This window comes from Larimichthys crocea, chromosome XVI (assembly GCF_000972845.2).
Source record: "Larimichthys crocea isolate SSNF chromosome XVI, L_crocea_2.0, whole genome shotgun sequence".
NCBI classification, from domain to species: domain Eukaryota; kingdom Metazoa; phylum Chordata; class Actinopteri; family Sciaenidae; genus Larimichthys; species Larimichthys crocea.
The window spans coordinates 17949009-17968219 of NC_040026.1; the positions used below are offsets into that span (position 1 = coordinate 17949009).

The 19211-nt window shown below is 40.1% G+C and overlaps 1 protein-coding gene across 4 annotated transcripts in view; it reads left to right on the plus strand.

Annotated features, from left to right (window-relative positions):
- The window catches only part of LOC104930988 (zinc finger protein 385B-like), a 74088-nt gene that overhangs the window by 15434 nt on the left and 39443 nt on the right, over window positions 1–19211 (plus strand). Inside the window, exons 1-3 of one of the 4 annotated variants that reach the window (XM_027289767.1) lie at window positions 6616–6720; window positions 7346–7636; window positions 11372–11650. The exons of 1 other annotated variant lie outside the window; for it this stretch is intronic. In XM_027289767.1, coding sequence (XP_027145568.1) covers window positions 7621–7636; window positions 11372–11650 — 295 coding nt within the window. In that variant the 5' untranslated portion in view covers window positions 6616–6720; window positions 7346–7620. Of the gene's footprint in view, window positions 1–6615; window positions 6721–6903; window positions 7637–11371; window positions 11651–19211 lie in introns of those variants that run through there. 2 more of the 4 variants (XM_019264716.2, XM_019264715.2) reach the window with 2 other exon arrangements.

The window sequence follows — 19211 nt, forward strand, 5'->3', positions numbered from 1 at the left end:
TATACCTACTGTACTCTCTGCACTTGGTTATACAGTATATTAAAATAGATCAGTTTGTTCGAGCTCTTCTGTCACATCCTTTTCTCTCCTCTACTACTGCACCATTCTTTCGTCCTTGGCTTGATCCCATGTCCTCTGCTCTGGTTTTTATCATGGAGTTGGACGCATACCATCCCCAATGAGATGTCCTTTCTCTTATATCCTTGATATCCTGTACAAAAAAAAGAAATCTTGCTTTTTAACTATGTCAAGCACATGTGGCATCTGTGTTAGTGTTTAAAATGAGCAAATTAACACTTCAGTAAAGGTTTTCGCTAATGGCCTCTTGGCTTACAGTGTATAATGTTTTATATTAGATAAGCTAAAACACGCATTGTGTGAAAAACATGATAATTAAATAGATTAGTTCTCTGGTAAAGCTAAAATCGTCCAGTGAAGCTCCATATGGACAGACTTTGCATGGCCATACGCTATAACACCTCAGTTTAAGAGACTCCACCTGCAGGAGGGAGATTACATTCATTCCTGGCTGTGTGGCCTACCTCAGCTGTGTTTGTGTGCAGCGCAGAACTGCCTCTAAGTGAATGTGTCAAGGTTTGGCTGAAAGGATTAAGTCAAAGGACAGGGATTTATTCTACAGAGGTGGCCTCCGAGTTTCTCGGTGCTAAGATGTGTCTCTGTGTTTGGATTTGTTCGACATGGACAAGGAAAACTGCAGTTTGTCGACAACTGAGAAGATGCTCTTTTGTAATTTGTTACATTATGTCATAGTAATTGTAATGTAGCTTTAATTTGCATCCTACTAAATCTACAATCTGCAGAAAGACTGACAGAAAGGCATCACAATCATCATAATCTTGCACACAAACAACAACAGCCGCGAGTATCTCATCAATTGAGTAGCTCTTTGGCACAGATAAAGTAACGTAATGACGTAATGACATGAAACTAGGGGAGCCAGATGTATTCTGATGTCTATGTAATGTAATATTCTAACATCCTATCCTTCACCTATATGCATAGATATGTTGGTGCAATTTATTTTTCCTGTAACCTCGCTCACTGATTCTCTCTTCAGTTTCTCTTCAGCCTCCAATACTGACACATAGCCATCATCAAAACGAGTGGTTCCTATCCATGAGGCTGCTCACCGGTACCACGCCATGGAACATTTGTTACCAGACTGATGACGCACGATTTCACGACAAACTCTCCCGGAAGGCATTCATAGAGTCTCACTGCTACTTTCTCACCTCGGCACAGCTACCTTATCGCAGCGTGAAGTGTGTGTGTGATAGTCGCTTTATCAGTTTCAGACACAGCCTCCCCTTTAATCTGAGAAAAGGTGAGAGGGAGACGGTGGCCATTTAACCTTTAGTTTGGTCATGACAACCCAACCTCTCCACGGGACTCCTCTGCAACAAAGTTGTCAGTATAAAAAAAGCAGTCCGCTGTGCAGAAATGGTCTGAAACCTCTAAATGACGAAGGTTCTCTGTCCTCTAGATGCCCCCAACAGAATCCATAACCTAAACATTCAATAGGGAAAGAAAATTGGAGCACAGTTTTCAGTATAGTTTAATTGTTACATTATTCATTTGTCTTGTGTGGTCATTTAATGAATTTTAATATCCTGTAAGCATGTTGGGTTGGTGGAGTAGCCTGTATTGGCAGATACTGTACAATACTTAGCCAAAGAGGCGGCATGCAGGACGGACAGTCTGGTCATTTGCAGCCTCCCAACACATCAGAGAAGGTGACAGCTGATTGGCTGCACCTCATATCTGTCTTATTGTCTCACTAGACAGACAAACGATGTGGATTACACACACTAACAGTAGCAAGAACGGGTTTGTCAATGTATGTCCAAAATGCTTGACACAGTTAATTTGCTTATTGTTCTTGAGAAATCCTGCAGTCCTCCTGAAAGCTACCGTGTGTGTGTGTGTGTGTGTGTGTGTGTGTGTGTGTGTCTGCGTGTGTACTCAGATAGCAGCGGTCTAATTAAAGAGCTGGCATGTCAGAAACCTGCTCTGCCCCTTTGTTTAACATTGGATCTAATCTCCTGCTACAGAGAGGGCTGTGTGTGTGCGTGTGTGTGTGTGTGTGTGTGTGTGTGTGTGTTATCTGGTGATTGCTGTGAGGTGTATACAAGATGGATGCCAAACCAGTACAGACATTTGTTGGGAACCAGGCCAAGATATGCCAGAGAAGTGTGTGTGTGTGTGTGTGTGTGTGTGTGTGTGTGTGTGTGTGTGTGTGTGTGTGTGTGTATGTGTGCGTGTGTGTTCATGGTTTACATGAATTACTTGTGATACTGCAGCTTCGCAGCATCTTCTGTTGCCACCTTTTTCATAGATATTTATATGTTTATGTTTTGTTGTGTGAGTCAGTATCACATATGGAAATGCACTTAAACATTCTGCTGCACCACACTTGTTGTTATTGTTGTCTTAATATTGTTAAACAACGACGATAACCTCTCAATATTATTACTCAATAATAACATTACATCTGTAATTGTTGCCATAAACATTATGTTTATGATATAACCACACAGTTCATTTTAATCATTTACTGCATGTCATTTCTTTAATTGATGCAGACACTAGTCTGAGTGAGTAATATTTTCTTAATGGGTCTAAAATGTTGCATTTTTAAGCATTATAAGGTCCAGTGTGAAAGATTTATTAATATCTATTAGCAGGAATGGAAAACAATATTTATTAGAGTATAATCTCCTGAAAATAAGAATTGTTTTCTTTTTGTTGAGCGGGTCCTCTTCCATGTTGAACTGATATTTCTACGGTAGCCCAAAACAGACAAATCAAACATTGATCTAGATATGGACTTTTGCTTTTTATATGAGTTTTATATTTTGAGTTTTATATTTTCCTTTTTATATGAGTTTTATATGAGTTTTTTCCTATATGCTTGGAAAAAGTATGAGGAGTGGGAGAGTATTCTTTTGGTTGCAATCTGCAGCTTCACTGCTAGGTGCCACCAAATCCTACACACTGGACTTTTAAATGCAAGTGAGACCTAAATGAAAAAGTCAAATTTGTAAACAATTCACAACTTTTAATTACCCTTTTGCACCGTATAAAACAAAAAAAATCTGGTTGACTAGGTCAAACGTTGACTGCAGACGTCTTCTAGTTTTCTTATTTTAGGTCTTATTCGACTTACAAAATAGCCTACAACGCGCGTGTCACTGTTCACGTACGCACATACAGTGTCGTCCCATGTTCCCAGCACCAGTTCAGTCCAAGGGAAATGTAGAGACTAAAAATATGCACCCTCTTAACAGCTCCCACTCACTTACCTAACAGCGTGAATCACTGCATTATATGAGTGGAACATTTGCAAATGACCTTGCCATAGAGATCTGACACACAAAATGCCTCTCATGCTGCGGGATTATGTATGCAAACACAGTTGAGTCTATACGGTATACATATATACATATGACGGTGTGTATGGCGTGTGTGTTGCTCTGAGGGTCGAGGAGTGTGTGTTTGATTACACGTCACCTGTGTCTCGGTTGTGTGCGTTCATACTTCATTGAGCTCTTCAGGTGAGTCATGCTTCTCCTTGAGCTCCTTTCATAATAAAGGGCTCTTCGTCATCCTTTATTTACAACAGAGAGAAACATGTTCACACAGCTGAGAGAAGCTTACAACTCGGTCCTGATCCTCATCTCCACGTCAAGCAACATCTATGTGCGTACAGTATATGAGCATATTAGGGAAGCAGCTAAACTCTTTTAACTATCAAGTGTTCTGCGGATTATTTCAGTTACTATTAGGTAAATGGTGAAAAATGCCAATTATAGGCTTTACTATTCATAATTTCCCAAACATTTTCAGTTTTCTATCACATCAGACAAAGAAAAACAGCAAATCCTCAATAACATTTTGGGGCATTTTTGTTCGCAAAGTCATTTATCAGGGTGCAAAACCACCTGATAAAAGGTGAATGTTCAAATTTGACCAGTCACTCAATAGATTATTGTTGTTTTGTTTTGGGTTGGGCGAGTGAAGCAAATCAACCAGCCACTTTTTCTTGCGGGTAGCTGGTTCTGTGCCCTGGAACGATTGCAGATTAATTAACTAGCCAAGTCATCAACAAATAGTAATCCTTTGCCAGATCATGTGTTGTGCCTCGACCGCTTCTCCTGTTTGCCATCCTACTAATATATGAGTCCTTTCTTTTTCTTTTCTTTTTTTTTAGTTCATGCCTGCTAGCTAAATCTTTTTAACCTAAGGCACTGATTATGTTTCCCTACAAAAATTAACTGGGAACACAAACTCATAGTACATAAATGTAATTTCCAGGATACAAGGTTAGTTGCCGAGTCACACACATTCAGCAGAAACAGTTGACAGCATCTCTCCCACCAATATCACCATCAGACGCCGAGTCCCTATTGTCCTCAACATCTGGTATTAGGAACAGGTAATCATTTTTTCCTTGTACCCTAAGGGGACACACACACACACACACACACACACATTAGTCACATTACGACTCATTTTTACAGCTGAATTTGGGCCTGCCAACATTCTCGTTGTCAGGACTGTGAAGAAAACGGGTCTTAACATTATTCTAAAATTGAGTTTATCCACTTCAGTGCACGGATCAACACATTTTATGTCATCGGCCCCCGAAATCAACCATTTTCTTACAGAGTTCACTCACCTCCAGCTCCCTGCAGTCCTCACAGTCAGTAATGCCCATGTTTCCTCGCCCTCCGTTAAATATGGCTTTTTGTCCATTTCTTTGCCTTCTCTGCACGAATTACAGCATAATTGAGCTGCAATTTGTGTGGAAAAGGTTCAAATTTATATTTTTTCCGCTGGATGCGCGGTGTTGCCTAGCAACGCAGCTGTAATTGTAGTTCACCTGTCGTTCACTTGTTCAATATTCAGATTGACTGTCGAGGCTGAAACGAACCGTCGATGTTGGCATTTTGTGTGGGTTGTCTTTGATAATGATCATCATTTGAATTTATTCCAGTGGACTCATCAGTCAGTAAATGTATCTGATGTGAAACAACAAGATTATTACTCATATTTCTTCGCAGTCCGGTTTTTCCATGTCGGGCCAAGTATGAATGTCTGCTGTGGTCTGTTGTAGACGTAATGGAACAGTGATGACAGGTGTTGCGGCGAGGGAGCTCATCTTGACCTTAGTGTCTGGAACGATGCCATTTTTTAAAGAGCATATGTCGAAACATCCCAAGCTGTCTTGCGTATGAATGCTGAAGGCCTTGGTACACCTTTTAACACATCTGGATCAAACCTGATCCTTTCAGGAAGTTCCCTCTCTGCCAGCTGCAAAAGTTCACAGGTTCAGGTGGATTAAAAAGCCAGGAGGAGGGGGAGGGATTGGATTTGTTCTGTCTTCATTCTTAAAGGCCAATCTAAACTGAGGACCTGGTTCTCTATTGTCTATATTCTCTAAGGTCACCTTCTTGGTGTGTGTGATTATTATGGTTTCAACAGGCTTTGACTGTACAGAGACAAATGAACGTGTACACAGCAAAGGAACAAAAAACATTACACGGCCAAGTAGCCTTTATAGTGTCATAGATATACAGTTGCAGGGAATTAAGCGCAGCTATATATAGAGAAGTGAAACACTCTACTGTGCCCCCTTGAGAAAATATAGGACAATGATCCACATGCTGACAAGTGATTTTATCATATAATTAATGAGATTTAAAAATGGAAACGGATGCTTTTACCAAATTGCACATAAGTCATATTCATCTTTGTAGATCACTTGTTAATTTTTATATTTATATATGTGTGTATACATATTTGTGTGTTCCTAGAGAAAGACCTAATGTTATTGTGTATTATTCCTAACAACTCTTATACACGTCACAGTGCCAAAGCTTTTCTCGTTGCAGCCCCTCATTTGTCAAAGCTCAGCGATAAACAAGTTCGCCCCCGGTGTGAAACCAGAGCACATTAAGGCAGACAGCACATCATACAGATGGGGAGAGCAGCTTGCTGCAAACAGGCTGAACAGGTTGCCAGTTTTATAGCTGCCTGTCAGCTCAGTGCCCACCTGGTTGGACTGTTAGCCTCTATCCACCATCCCACGTTGACAGATTAGCATTAAGAAGACCTTCTTGGGAACTCTGATGAAGAAGTCGTGGTGTAGCTGACGTAAGCAGTCTTGTTTATTTCTTTTCTTATGACACTATCTTAGCTGTTATAATTCATAGCAGATATAAAGACTAAAAACTTTTCTTACTACACGTATGTAATACGGTAAAAATGCAGCTAAGAAAATTAAAAATTTGACCTGATGATGGTGCTAAAAGATAATATTTCTTTTATTTTCATTTATTCTCTGGAGTGTGTGCAAACTGTGTTCGATCGACAACCTCCCCACTTTGTTGGCTTTGTTGCACCTGCCCACCTGGGACACCTTTATCATTCTCATCGATGCATGTGGTCTGGTAATGCCGAGCATTAGGTTCGAATCAGGATAAGCGAAAACACCTGTGCAGGTGTGTTGGGCTGTGTGTGTGTGGCTCTCTTCCCTTCTTCTTTGCACGTGTTGTCTTACACACTGGCTGCAAAACCAGTCGAGACGTTTAAACTGCGCAGTAGACGTAGTTTGGGGCTGGTAAAGAAACAATACGCTCTATATGATTCCTTGTTTATGTAGGCAGCCATGTGGGGAACATTACAGCGTAGCTACAAGTGAGTCTTGATAGAGTGTTTTATGGGGTTGTCAGGTTATATCCATGCAGCTGTCTCAGGCCATAAAACAAAGATGTTGGGCATGCTGTTGGCAGTAAATGTTACTAGTGTGTCACACAGAGATGGGATGTCAGTAATTTCTTATATATATATATACATGTGTGTGTGTGCCTAAATATGCATGTGTGTTTTATTTGGCTGGTGTGTCATGATTTGTTAGTTGGAACAAGATGCCGATATTTTGGAAACTTTCTACTCCACAGAGCCATGATAGTAGAGCTAGATGTCAATAGTTTTGGTGCTCATGTAGTGTTATAGTGTCAGCAGGTAGGGCAAGAAATCTGTGTTTATTGCACATTTTGTAATAATGTGCAAAACTTGCATTTAATGTACAATTAATATTACTATTCCTGCAGTTGCTCTGGCCTTTTTAGTGTTTTCAGATGCACAGATAGACGGATACCGCTCTCTTTCTGTCTTTAAGTGACAAAAAAGTAGGGAGAGTATCTTGTGTCACGCTGATCGTTCAGCATCAGTTCAGAGAGACAGAGAGAGAGAGAGAGAGAGAGAGAGTACATAAAGAAGCATTTATGACCTGTGCTTTATATTCTTGGCGTTGATGCAGTCTTTCCTCGTCCTGGACCAACAGCCAGACAGGCTGATGAGTGCTGGTATTTAAAGAGCTGCTGGGGCCAGATAGCTTCACTACTAAGAGGACAGCACAATAGATACCGCGTTTACAGATAAAGCTTCTGATGCTTGAGCTCCTCTCTTGAGTTTTCTGTATCACGAAACTGGCCAACAAACTAAACAGTTCCATGAAACACAGAGGTCAGACTGCCAACTCGCTGGGATTTATCTCCAACCACACGGTCCGTAGACCGACCTAATGGCTCGTGCATGGATAATGCTACCAGTAAGTAACTCTCTTTACTGTGAAAGACTTTCTGCAAGGTGTTATGATTCAAGTGATATTTCAGTAGCAGAGTGCAAAATAAATTCCCTTTTTAGTGACATGTAATCTGTATATTATTGTAGATATTTTGCTGTTAGTATTTAGATATTTATTGTGTGTCCGTCCCCCCTTATTTGTTCAATAGCAGCCTTTCCGGTACAGTAATTTATGCTTTGTCATGTATTTCTCCTCATTCAGTCTTCATAAATGTTAAATATATTTATGCGCTCCAGTTTAGGATCTTATCTCTACAAATTGAATTCATTTATTTTTTATTTCAGAGGTGAAAATAAACAAAAGTAATTGAGATTGAATATCTATTTTAGTGCATGATCAATAAAGTATACACAAGATTGAACCTAGGCCTGTTTAAATTAATGGATTTAAAGCATACACCTGCTCCCTACTAGGTGTTATGTCCTCTGTAAAAAAAATAGTTAGGAAGACCTCAAACTTAATCAATGAGGAAACCAGGAGAAGAGCTACGGCACGGTGTCGTTTTTATTCTTTACACAGCCTCATCATGGAAAAGCTGGAAATCCAACTCGTGATTAAGTAGTTCTGTCTGATCTTGTTAGTAACTGTAGAGATGCAGTAACACGACATAACCTCACGTTTTATCCTTCTCAAATTAAATGTCATGGGACTATTTCTGTCTTTAATCTGTTTACTTGTACTGTGTACTATTAGCAGATGTAATGTAGTTGGTTCGGGGCAGATTCTTTTGCTGATGAGCTTGATAAATTTTTTATAGTTATAGAGTTTTTATATCACTTTTCCCAGTCAGCCCAGTAATGTTATGCCTAATTATATTTCTATATATGTATATATATAAAAAAAACATCTTGTGTGCAGCATTGTTTTGTTTAGTTCTTCACTTTCAGTGTTAAGATCAACCTTAAAGCTTGACATAATAATAATAATAAGATCATAATACAACAAACAGATGCCTGCAGATCATGATAACATACACATTTTTGGTTTGTAATAATGATTGAAAGGACAAAATAATCCTGCACACTGCCATCGCCTTATCAGTCCTCACTTTAGTAAAAAAAAAAAAAAAGGGAGTACAAATGATCGACAGCATGGATTTCTAGATTTTTTCACATTCGCAGAGTTTGTGGTTCTCTGGAGAGCAAGAACTTCACTGGTGGCTATTACAAAAAAAATAATAATAATGCAGCCCAGCAAGGCTTTTCATTATGACAACTCTGTGCACTTTCAGCTGCAGGCTGCAGGCATCACAGCTTGCTCTGTTGAGCACCAGTAACTTTACCCATTTGTTCCGTAGCAGAGGACTGGGCTGTTCCCAGCTGCCCACTCAGGTGCCAGACAGGCAGAGCAGTCCTGGCTTTGGCGCAGAGTGCCAGCAGAAAAGCAGCAGATGCTGGCCGGACGGCCGGCAACCTGTTAAAAGTTGTTTTGTAATGGGGCTGTCAGGTGCCAACTCCAGCTGACCACATAAAGATGAGTGAGTGGTGCTGCTTTGGTCTTTCCAGTGTGGCGGAGCAAGTGCACAGTTTGATACATTAGCCAAGAGAAGCGTCTGAACAGTGCTTGACTGTGTCTACAAACAGTGTCAGTGTTTTAAACTAGCAGCATAAAATGCATTCAGTGTGTAGATATCTAAAGCTAGGGGGGATTGATTATAAGATGATCATTTGCAACTCTTTCTTCATTGCATAAGGTAAACTATTCACAAATTTCTATACTGTATCTAAGTGTATGTAAGTAAAATGACTTTGGTAGGTTTATAATCCATTTCATGCCTGAACACGGGGATCTCGTCAATGCAAACCACCTTAAAGTGACAAAAGAGGCAAGAGCAAAAGTCTGAGCTCTTATCTGAGACACATTTTGTGCCTCGGACAGCCGGAGAGCAGTGAAGTTTTTCTGCCTCTGCCTTTGGGCCAAAAACAATTAATGTGTAAACAGTAATAAGTGAGAGTTTAGGTCCAGTTTAAGTAGTGCAGAAAAGATTAGTTAATCAATGAGATGAACCTGAAAATTGAATTTCCTTGGTCATTAAAAGACATGGCAACATTTGTACAGCTGCACTTGTCTTTCAAGGTCTTCAGCCGCAGAGATGTTCTTCTGCTTCTTCTTCTTTTTCCCTAATCCTGTCTCCAAGAAATAATATTTTCTAAATTACTAAATTTATTTTCCAATTACTTTGTCATCACTGCCCGGATTCATTTTAGAGGCATCTTTTTTGAGTTAATGAAGCGTTACATTTATGCACCACACCACGTCACAGGGCAGTAGTGTGGGTGGATGCAAGTAGTACAAAGTGCAGGACTTTGACTGACTGTGGTTCACATATGTAGTTTGGTTTAGGCAACAAAAGCACTTTGTGTTTCGTGCTTGAAGTCGCTGTAGATTGAGCGATGTGGTTGCTTAGAAATAACCATAAAATGTTTAATAATGTTGCAGTTACTATGAGTGAAGATTAGATATTTTTAGTGGCATTACGTTAAGTTTGAAAAATGTTTGCTGTTGCAAATTACGCTCTGTTGTATTCAAACTTAATCTCTTGGAGACAGGGTTGTCTTCTTATCGAGCCTTAGTGAACCTGTTTTGCACAATTTTCTGTGTTAAATGTAAATGCATATTCTATTGTGAGGAAAAAATGAGAACATCATGTCACCTCGTGTTACTACATGGTATTTGTGGGCTTTTTTTTTTGGTTCCCCATCCGCTTCCAGGCTGTAGTAAAACATCATCCAAATAATCATGGCGATGGCGTGCAGCTTTGAAGTCCATATTGCTGGTTTGAGGCTGATGAATTCCAGCGAGCACATTTCCATTTCACTTTCATCTCTCCACCAGTCAAATTGAATTCTTAGAACAGCAAAGATTTTTACAAATAACGGTTCCTGTTTGCCGGGGGTACGTTCAGCAAGGCGGAGGATAAAATGTCCAACGCCGGGAGGACTTAATTGATTCCATTATCACATAAACAGCATCAAAACAAAGAATTCAGTTAGACTTTCCACGTTCACAGCACAGCTCGCGTTTAGCCGCGGCTTGATTTATGCTGTCAGTCTGCCACAATCGCTCAGCCATTACAGGTATTAAGGCAGTGTGCTCTCACAAAGAAACACGTCGCTTTGTGTACCCCGGGAATCGGCTTTTATTATCTAATAAATAGAGAGAAGCTGTAACAAGCCACTTATCTACAGACTGTACATGTCTCTGTGTTGTAATGCCGTGATGTGTCCCAGAGATAGGCCATTCTTTTCAGCTAATGGATGTCTAAAGGGCCGGGTTATACGACAATGTGTTTATGCCTGCTGACAGCATACTGTCCCCTCAATTCAAGCTCTTTAATGGGGATGTCAGAGAGTTTTAACACAAGCATTTGGATGTATTGAAATGTGGACATACCCACAGTGTTGTAGATAAGCGTCCTTTGTCTGCCTGTGAAATCTCTCTGTTTGGTACAATGAAATATCAAAGCACTGCAATGGTGGTGCACATAAAATTGCAGTTTGAATCACAGGAAAGAAAAAGATACAAAAAAAAATACAGCTCTGAACTGAGTCATGCTGCTCTATTGCCCCCCTGTGGAGGCTTTAACAACATACATACCACACATTCTGATTTAAAAGTCTAACATTGGGGACTATGCTGCTTCTGTTTCACATGAATTTCCAACACCTCTGATTCATTTTCTTTCTCTGTTTTCTCCAGATATGAAACGTCCAAAGAGCCCCGACTGGCTGAGCGGCAGCCCCCCTCCTAAGAGTCAGGAGGGACAGGAGGAGGAAGAAGAAGAGGAGGAAGATGAAGAGGAGAGGAGGGTGGCGACGGGGCACAGGGCCAAACGAGAGCGCCGTCAGAGCAGTGGCAGTCCCACTATGTGCCAGGTGTGCAACATACAGCTGAACTCCAACGCCCAGGCCCAGATCCACTACAGAGGGAAGACGCACCAGAGGAGGCTGCGCCGACTGGCAAAGGCTGTTAGCACAGGTAGAGATTCTCACTACTTCACTTACACATGCAAAAGTTGAGTTACCTGCTGATTCACTGCAGATTATTAGATTTATTTATTTATTTTTGTGATATTCTACCCAGTTTATCACATCTCATCTCTAAGGGCTGACACCTCAGGAGTAAAACTGAGCTTGCAAGTCATCAGAACATCTCATACTACTGTATGAATATAAACTTCTGAACAGATTTGATTGTTTCTGATGCTGTCAAGCTTGATTTTATTGTGTCTTACCTCTGTACTGATTTTATTCTGCTGTAGTATCGTCTCTCCTGCAAAAAGAGCCACGTTATACTGTAGGTACAGCTCTACCACATCTATATTTATGAAGCTGATAATTGCTCAGCTGCTGCTGTGGTTTTATCCATAGCACTTTGCAGCTGGCATAGGCTGCGTGACACAGTTGAAAACTCTAGAAAAAGGTTGGTGAGGAATGATTCATGCCTAACTGTATGGTAATTTCACAGACTGTATTTTGTTGAAGTCTGTGCTTGAGGCAGTGTTGTATAGAAATTGGTGTTTTTGAGATGTAGCACCCCTAGTTTCAGAGTTTTATACCACTATCATAAATATGCTTTCTCAATCAACGTCCTCTTCTGTCTTTTTGCCTCTGACATAATGTCCATGAAGGCTGCTGAGCCTGGTTCCATTTTCCTCTTGCCCAGCTCCGGTTCTGGCATGACATTGGCTCCACTCACCGCCATTCATCAGCATTCACCGCACCCCTGACCTCAGTCCAGTGGTCCAAAATGGCTGTGATACAAACACTAACACTCCCCCGGTGCTCTGAGCTCACGGTCCGGTCAGCCCTGTTAATATACTGAGCTGAACACTGAACATTAGCTGACTGCAGCTATAGTTTGCAGCAGTTCACTTTACTGTCCATCAGGAAACTCTGTCAATAACAAAGAGCTGACATCAGAGGGAAGAAAACATTCTCTCAATAAGATATGACTCAGTTTCACCAAAAATCAATGAAGTAGTTGATTGTGTTTGACTTAGAGCCATAAAGCATTACATAATTCTCATGAGTGATGATACATAGTGCAGAAACAGGCGTCTGAGGCGCAGAGTGGAAATATCAGACACCATTCACCTGATTGCACATCATCAAAATTATTTAATATTTCTTATTTTATGGTCCAAAAGTTACATGATCTTGCTTTAAAACCGGCATTATATTAAGATTAATATCAAACAAGAATATTTGTGAGCTTTAGCAGACAATCGCTGTTTTTAACTTTACAAATAAAGACAATTTAAGAAAAAGACATAAAGACTTGTCATAACAGGGAACATACAGGTCTAACCATTACATTTAAGTGTCTGTGAGACATCATGCTTTGCTTTAAACCGGACCACATGAATTGGTGTAAAGCCATCAGTGAAATGAAAAATCGTGACAAAGAATCGTTTATTAAAAGAGAGAGATTCACATGTGGACCATCACCAACGTTGACTCAAAGACTCATAACTTTATATTTACCTGCCCACATCGCAAACTACCTCAAAAATGATCTGGGTTTAATCAACAACTCTCACAGTCTGAACAAAAACATTATGAACTTCTTCAAATTGATGTTTACTGCGGGGCTTTTGTATTGTCAGTGGTTCTGTTATTTTGTCATACGCAGTATTTTAATCAATTTCGACTCCGTAGAGGGTCTGTGGTAGAAAGTGGTAGAAACATATGTTGCTTTGTGTTCTGAGCCTTGTGTTCGTGCTGTTGAGTTTGGCATCAAAAGAATTGCCTAATACAGTGCAGGTACCGGGTCTGGCATTATATATAAATAGAAATATAAGGTTTGGATCTGCTGCAAAACTGTCAGAAAAGCTTTGTTTCTCTTCTGCGTTGAATGTGCAAGTCCTGCAAATGTTCAGCCGTCCAGCAGAAGTCGTGCTGTTTGGTGTTTTTTGGGCCAAAAACAAAGGGAAAATAGTCTTTCAGCAGACTGTCCCCTGATATCTAACACACCTTGTTTATTCAGGTGTTCACTTATTACAGCTCGCTCTGTCACGATGTTGCAAATGTTCACATCTGCAAACCACGAGGAGGAGGTGTTACGCATTTGGTATATATTTACTATTCCAGAAGAGCCCCTCGACCGTTCCCGAGCATTTTCTGCACACCTGTTTCGACGAGGGCCCATTAATCAACTTCACTCACTGCCACCTGTGTCACTCTGCCACGCTGACCAGCTTGATCAATCAGCACTCCAAAAAAAAAAAGAAAAAAAAGGAGCCCGTAATGAACAACTGGCCAATGAGATGGCATTTTTTAATGCTGATTTATGAGCCTGACACTCTCTGTGTAGGCTTACCGCACATATTTAACTGTTCCAGTCGAACACGGCGCATGAAATTTAACGAATACCGATATTCATTGTTTAATTTCCCCCCCTCACTTCAGCCTCATTTTGTTGTCATCAGAATGTTATTGACTTTTTCTGTGTCAGATAATAGACTTTGCTTATCATCATTCATACTTAAAAGTGAGAGACTGTTCCAGAGCAATTGGTGTGTGTGTGTGTGTGTGTGTGTGTGTGTGTGTGTGTGTGTGTGTGCGTGCATAGTCCTCATTTTCTGGGGGGGCTCTGTCTCGCTACCTATTATTATATTTTTGACTTTCCAGTATCCAGCAACAAAACTTTTAGTTCCTGACTCACTGATTAGGAGCTCTGAGGTTAGCTGGTGTAACATTTACAGAAAACTGGGTCAAGTTTTGTCCAGCTTTTTGCTGCAGAAACGCTTTTCTAATATTATAATATTTATATTTTAATAGTACCTTTTAAAAAATAAAAAAACTGGGTATTCTTTGATCTAGTATAGCTGAATCATAAGAGGTGTAAAGGCAGGTGTTGAGGGTAAAAGGATAAAGAGATAATAAAAGAAAGCAGGTGAATCTGTAAAAATACACTTAATGCCTAATAGGGATTGATTTGATAGAGCTGTGCATCGGTTATAACAAAGACATTGTTTTTTCAGTAGAAACGGCTCCTAGAGTTTTCACATTGCTAATTGCTACCACAGCAGTGTTACCGTGTCATTGAGAAGCAGATTTAGGTCAGACTCTGGATCTGTATTTTGGTATGCACGTGGCATTGCCATGCAGACTATGTGCAGTGCTGTGCAGTGGCTTCATCTGTGACGCGAAGAGCGTTGACAGACCTGGCAGAATTTATTGATCATTACTCACGCCACTAAAGATGCGGTGATAAGCTTGACAGTAGAGTAATCGTTTAGGCGCACTGACAAACAGGAATCCTTTGAACATCCCCCCCAGTTCCACATTCAACAACTTTTCTCTGACCCGACACATCTGATGCCTTGACTTACGTTAACACACACAGCATGCACAGGTAAAACAACAGGTGTAAACGATATAATTAATGATGGTTGAGTTCCATTTAGCTGTTTCTGGATCTTACTGCAGATTCATTGGCTGTGTTTACATTAATATTAACATGTGATATGCATTTGGAGATACGTTGACACCCAATCCATGACTTTTTGCATTTACATCTAGTATTAAAATGTATTTTTGGTATCGCAATTGTGCTGACAGTATTTACGAACATACTACTTGCCTAATTTGTAGTTGCAACCCTATTTAAATTGTCAATTGCTATTAATTTAATTGTTTTCTGAGGTGTTCCTGGAGCTTTTTTCTTTTTTCTTTCTTTAGATTTTTTTTAAAGCAAAATATCATTTGTTTCTATTTTCTCCAGCTGTAAACATCTATCTTTGTTTTATTTATTGTGGGAAAATACTGGCCATAAACATACACGTTTCAGTCATTGTTTTAAATATACTTTTATTTTGTCACCTTCTAAACCCAGTTCATAATAAAAAACCTGCTTAGATTTAGTTTCTTTGTATGGAATTAGGTCACAGCTTACGTCTGATTGCGGATAACTGGAGCCCATCATTTTGACTGTGTTTGCATATTTATCTGACTGAAGAGATTAATGATCCAGAGAATGAAATGAATGCCTTACAGTGCCACAATCAACTGAACAAGTGTGCATGGTCTTTCGAATGTGACCTCTATTCTGCTCCAGTTTGCTGGCAAAACAGCAGGGAGCAATTTGTTCTCCGAGTTGAAATCCTTCCCTTACTGACACATTTCTCTAAAACGATACTTCCCTACCACAATGAACACAACACACACAGAATTTACTCCTGCGCTGACATATTTAAACCACCTTTGCAAATGTTTTGAACACATTTTTCTTCCTGTTTGAATGTAGGGCATTGCAAAGATTCTTTGTTTATACTTTTCATAATGTGCCATGTGTTGAGATTAGACCTGTAACATGAACAGCATCAGCACTGACAGAGTTTGAACAGCCGCCCTGCTGCAGGCCACAGTGTCAGAGCCATCTCCTCCATTAATTGATTGTTACGATGAGACTCATGGGCAGCTTGTGTCAGTCCCTCAGGGTGAAGAGCCTCTCATGTCCCCCCCCCACACACAGGGCAAGCCGTGATTTCACACCTGCCATGTTTGAACCGGTTAAATGAACCCTTCAGCGTTTGATCCCTTTTGTTTGGGTTGCTGTGAATTCGACAACGCCACGGTCAAATTGAAACAACCAAACTAACTAAAAATAGCCATGAAATTGTTTATTTGGAGCAAAAAATTGAACTAGACCGCAGGCAGGAAAATAGCCTGTAAATTGTGCGCAGAGTGCCTAATTTGTGCCAGTGTTCTGTTCTTCTTTGTCATATCGAGGCCTGTAACAAATGTTTTTTTCAGTTATTGATTAATATAACATTTATTTTGCAAGTTAAGTCCTATCGTTTGGTCTTTTATATGTGAGAAAAATAATGAAAAATGTCGGGAAAGTGCAAGAGAATCCACACATCTACAGTCCAAAAGTAAAAGATACTCCAAAGACAAGACAAAGAGAAGACCTGCAAGTGTTAATATTTTTTGCTAAATAAACCTAATCAACCAATTATCAAAATAAGTGTTTGTTTTTTTGTTGTTGATCGAGTAACTGATTAATTTCCTAATCGTTTTACATCAAAATTTTGCTTTAGCTTCTAGAAAAAGGCTTTTTAAAAACTAATGTGCATAATTAAACATCATATTTAGATACTTGAAATCGTAATTTTTTAACATTTCTGCAGATCTACAGTATAAAAATGTGTACACATATACTGGTATGTATTTTATTTATCAGTATCAATTAACCAAAACAATGCTTCATGTCTTATTAACAGAAAATGATCATGGATGAATGAATTGTAGTGTCACATAGGAGGATGTTTTTCATATAGAGCACTAACCATCCCTTAAGCTGATACATCAACATACGACATGACTCATGACTGGATCCAGCAGCCTTCGGGCAGAAACTGTCAGCCTAGCAGATCATCGGTCAAACCTTGTAAACAAATGGGAAGGAAGATTCCTACACACAAATTCACACAAGTGCCAGATTTTATAGGATGTCTCACATGCCTGTGCTCCATATTTCTCAGTGTAGAGAGGAGAAAACGAGGACGAGCCAAGTCAATTAAGGTGACTGTTAGTATAATTCAGTCTGTGCTGTGATGAAACCAACCTAATAATACTCATTCCTTTCCCATGGCTGAACCAGCATTCCCTTTATCTAGCCTCATGAAGTGATTGTTCAAATGAAAAGAGATTTTAATGGGTTGCTTCATACTGGGAGTCTTTTTGAAAAGGGAACGGACAAAAGCGCTTTCCACTTTCTATACGCGACAATTCGCTTCTGAAGCACTGTGGAGTCATTTTCGATCAGGGGTCATTGTTTTGATGTGCGTTCGTGCTATAGATTCATGTATAACCTCACGCACACACGCATAATAGCGGTACAGTAGAGGTATGTGCGTTGCTCCAGCTCGAACTAAAGAGTTAAAGGGTAGCACAAGGTTAAACATGCCAAGAGAGAAATGTGCGTCTTGCACTGCCCTCTAAAACCACAGAATAAATGTATTATCTCAGTGAAAATCAGTTTAATAAACAAGGAAACTCGAGCTTTTTATATCAGATCAGTCGATAAAATCTCCTTTTCCCTCTGGCAGTGGGACCGGAGCGGATGAGGTTAAGAAAAAAAAATCACAGTAATAATCAGACCAGCACTCTCTGTTCAATGTTTATTCCAGCTGTGTGGACGAATCGATGAATATCTAGCAGTTTACATACAGCGTATGAACAGGGTTGAACATTTAAATTAAAAAAAAAACAGGCAGCTAAATTTTGATCTGCATTAATGTGAAATGATTAAGTTCTAAAATCCATCAGTCTTTTTCAGTTCCCGCTCTGCTTCATGTCTGAATGAAGCCGTGAGAAATATTAACATGAAAGACGCCGCTGTCTCAATGACAAAGAGATTTTTCATTTCAATTTAGCTGTTAATACTCAGTGTCAGATGTAACCTGATTGAGAAGAAACACTCTTCCAAAGTTATGTCTTTCCTTACATCCACAGATGCTTTCACAGGTCCACCCTGTACCTGTCGAACCAGGTCTCAGCAGACTAATGTGATCCGGTAGGATCCCTGTGTATTGACACAGGTCTTAGATCATTGTGGTGTCAAGAGGACTTGCTTTCATCTCTTCCCAGTCACCAAGCTGCTTCAATCGTAACTGTTCAGATCTCTGACTGTCCTCAGGTCCTCAGATTGAATGGGGTGTGTTCATTTTTTGAGAACTTCTAGTATAGCAGCTGGAGAACGAGGCATAAACGTATGCCATTAAACTTTAGTCAGTTGGGTTATACAACCTTTGAAAGCACAAATTGCTGGATAAAAAAATAAATAAATTATCAACTGTGCTCCGGTGACAAGCTTTTAACTGCTTCTTAACATGAATTGTCCTGCTTTTATCTTTTTCACGTAGCTCACATAGTTTGGTGGTTGCTCACTTTGTCTGTTGATGTGTGATCCTTCTGACATTCATTCATTCGAACAAATGTGGGTATGTCGCTGGAGCCCAAGTACCTTTTTATTTATGTCCAGCATGATTCAGAGAGAAGAGGACAGAAAGTTGTACTGGATGAAGGATACATAAGACAGCTTTGAGGGACAGTCTTAAGAGGATACAGATATCTGTTTGGGAGAGATTTACTTTTATTTTACGTCTCCGCTACATCTCCCCACACTTCTGCAACTCTTCCCATACAAGCATGCATCGCATACATTTTCGTGAGACTGCGCATAACTTGTTAATACCACAATGATGAAGAAGTAAGCAAGTTTTGCTTGCACGACAGCATTCAGTATTTTTGTATTGCAGCATTTGCTACTTACAGCAACACATGCCCCTGCGCTGCAGTGTTATGCCCATGTCAGCATCTCCTTCCGAAGACGCTTCTCCCTCTAAGCTCCTAACTGTCGTCAGTGACGTCGTTGTCAGACAGTTTTCAGACTCACTTCATATTTGCTTGTGTCCGATATGGAGCGACAGCGAAGGAAGGGACATTTGTTGCCCAAGCGAGACAGCACTTCTCCCCAGGCTCGGTGCCATTTATGTTGCCCTGGAGGACATATTGCTTTAGTCAGGGAA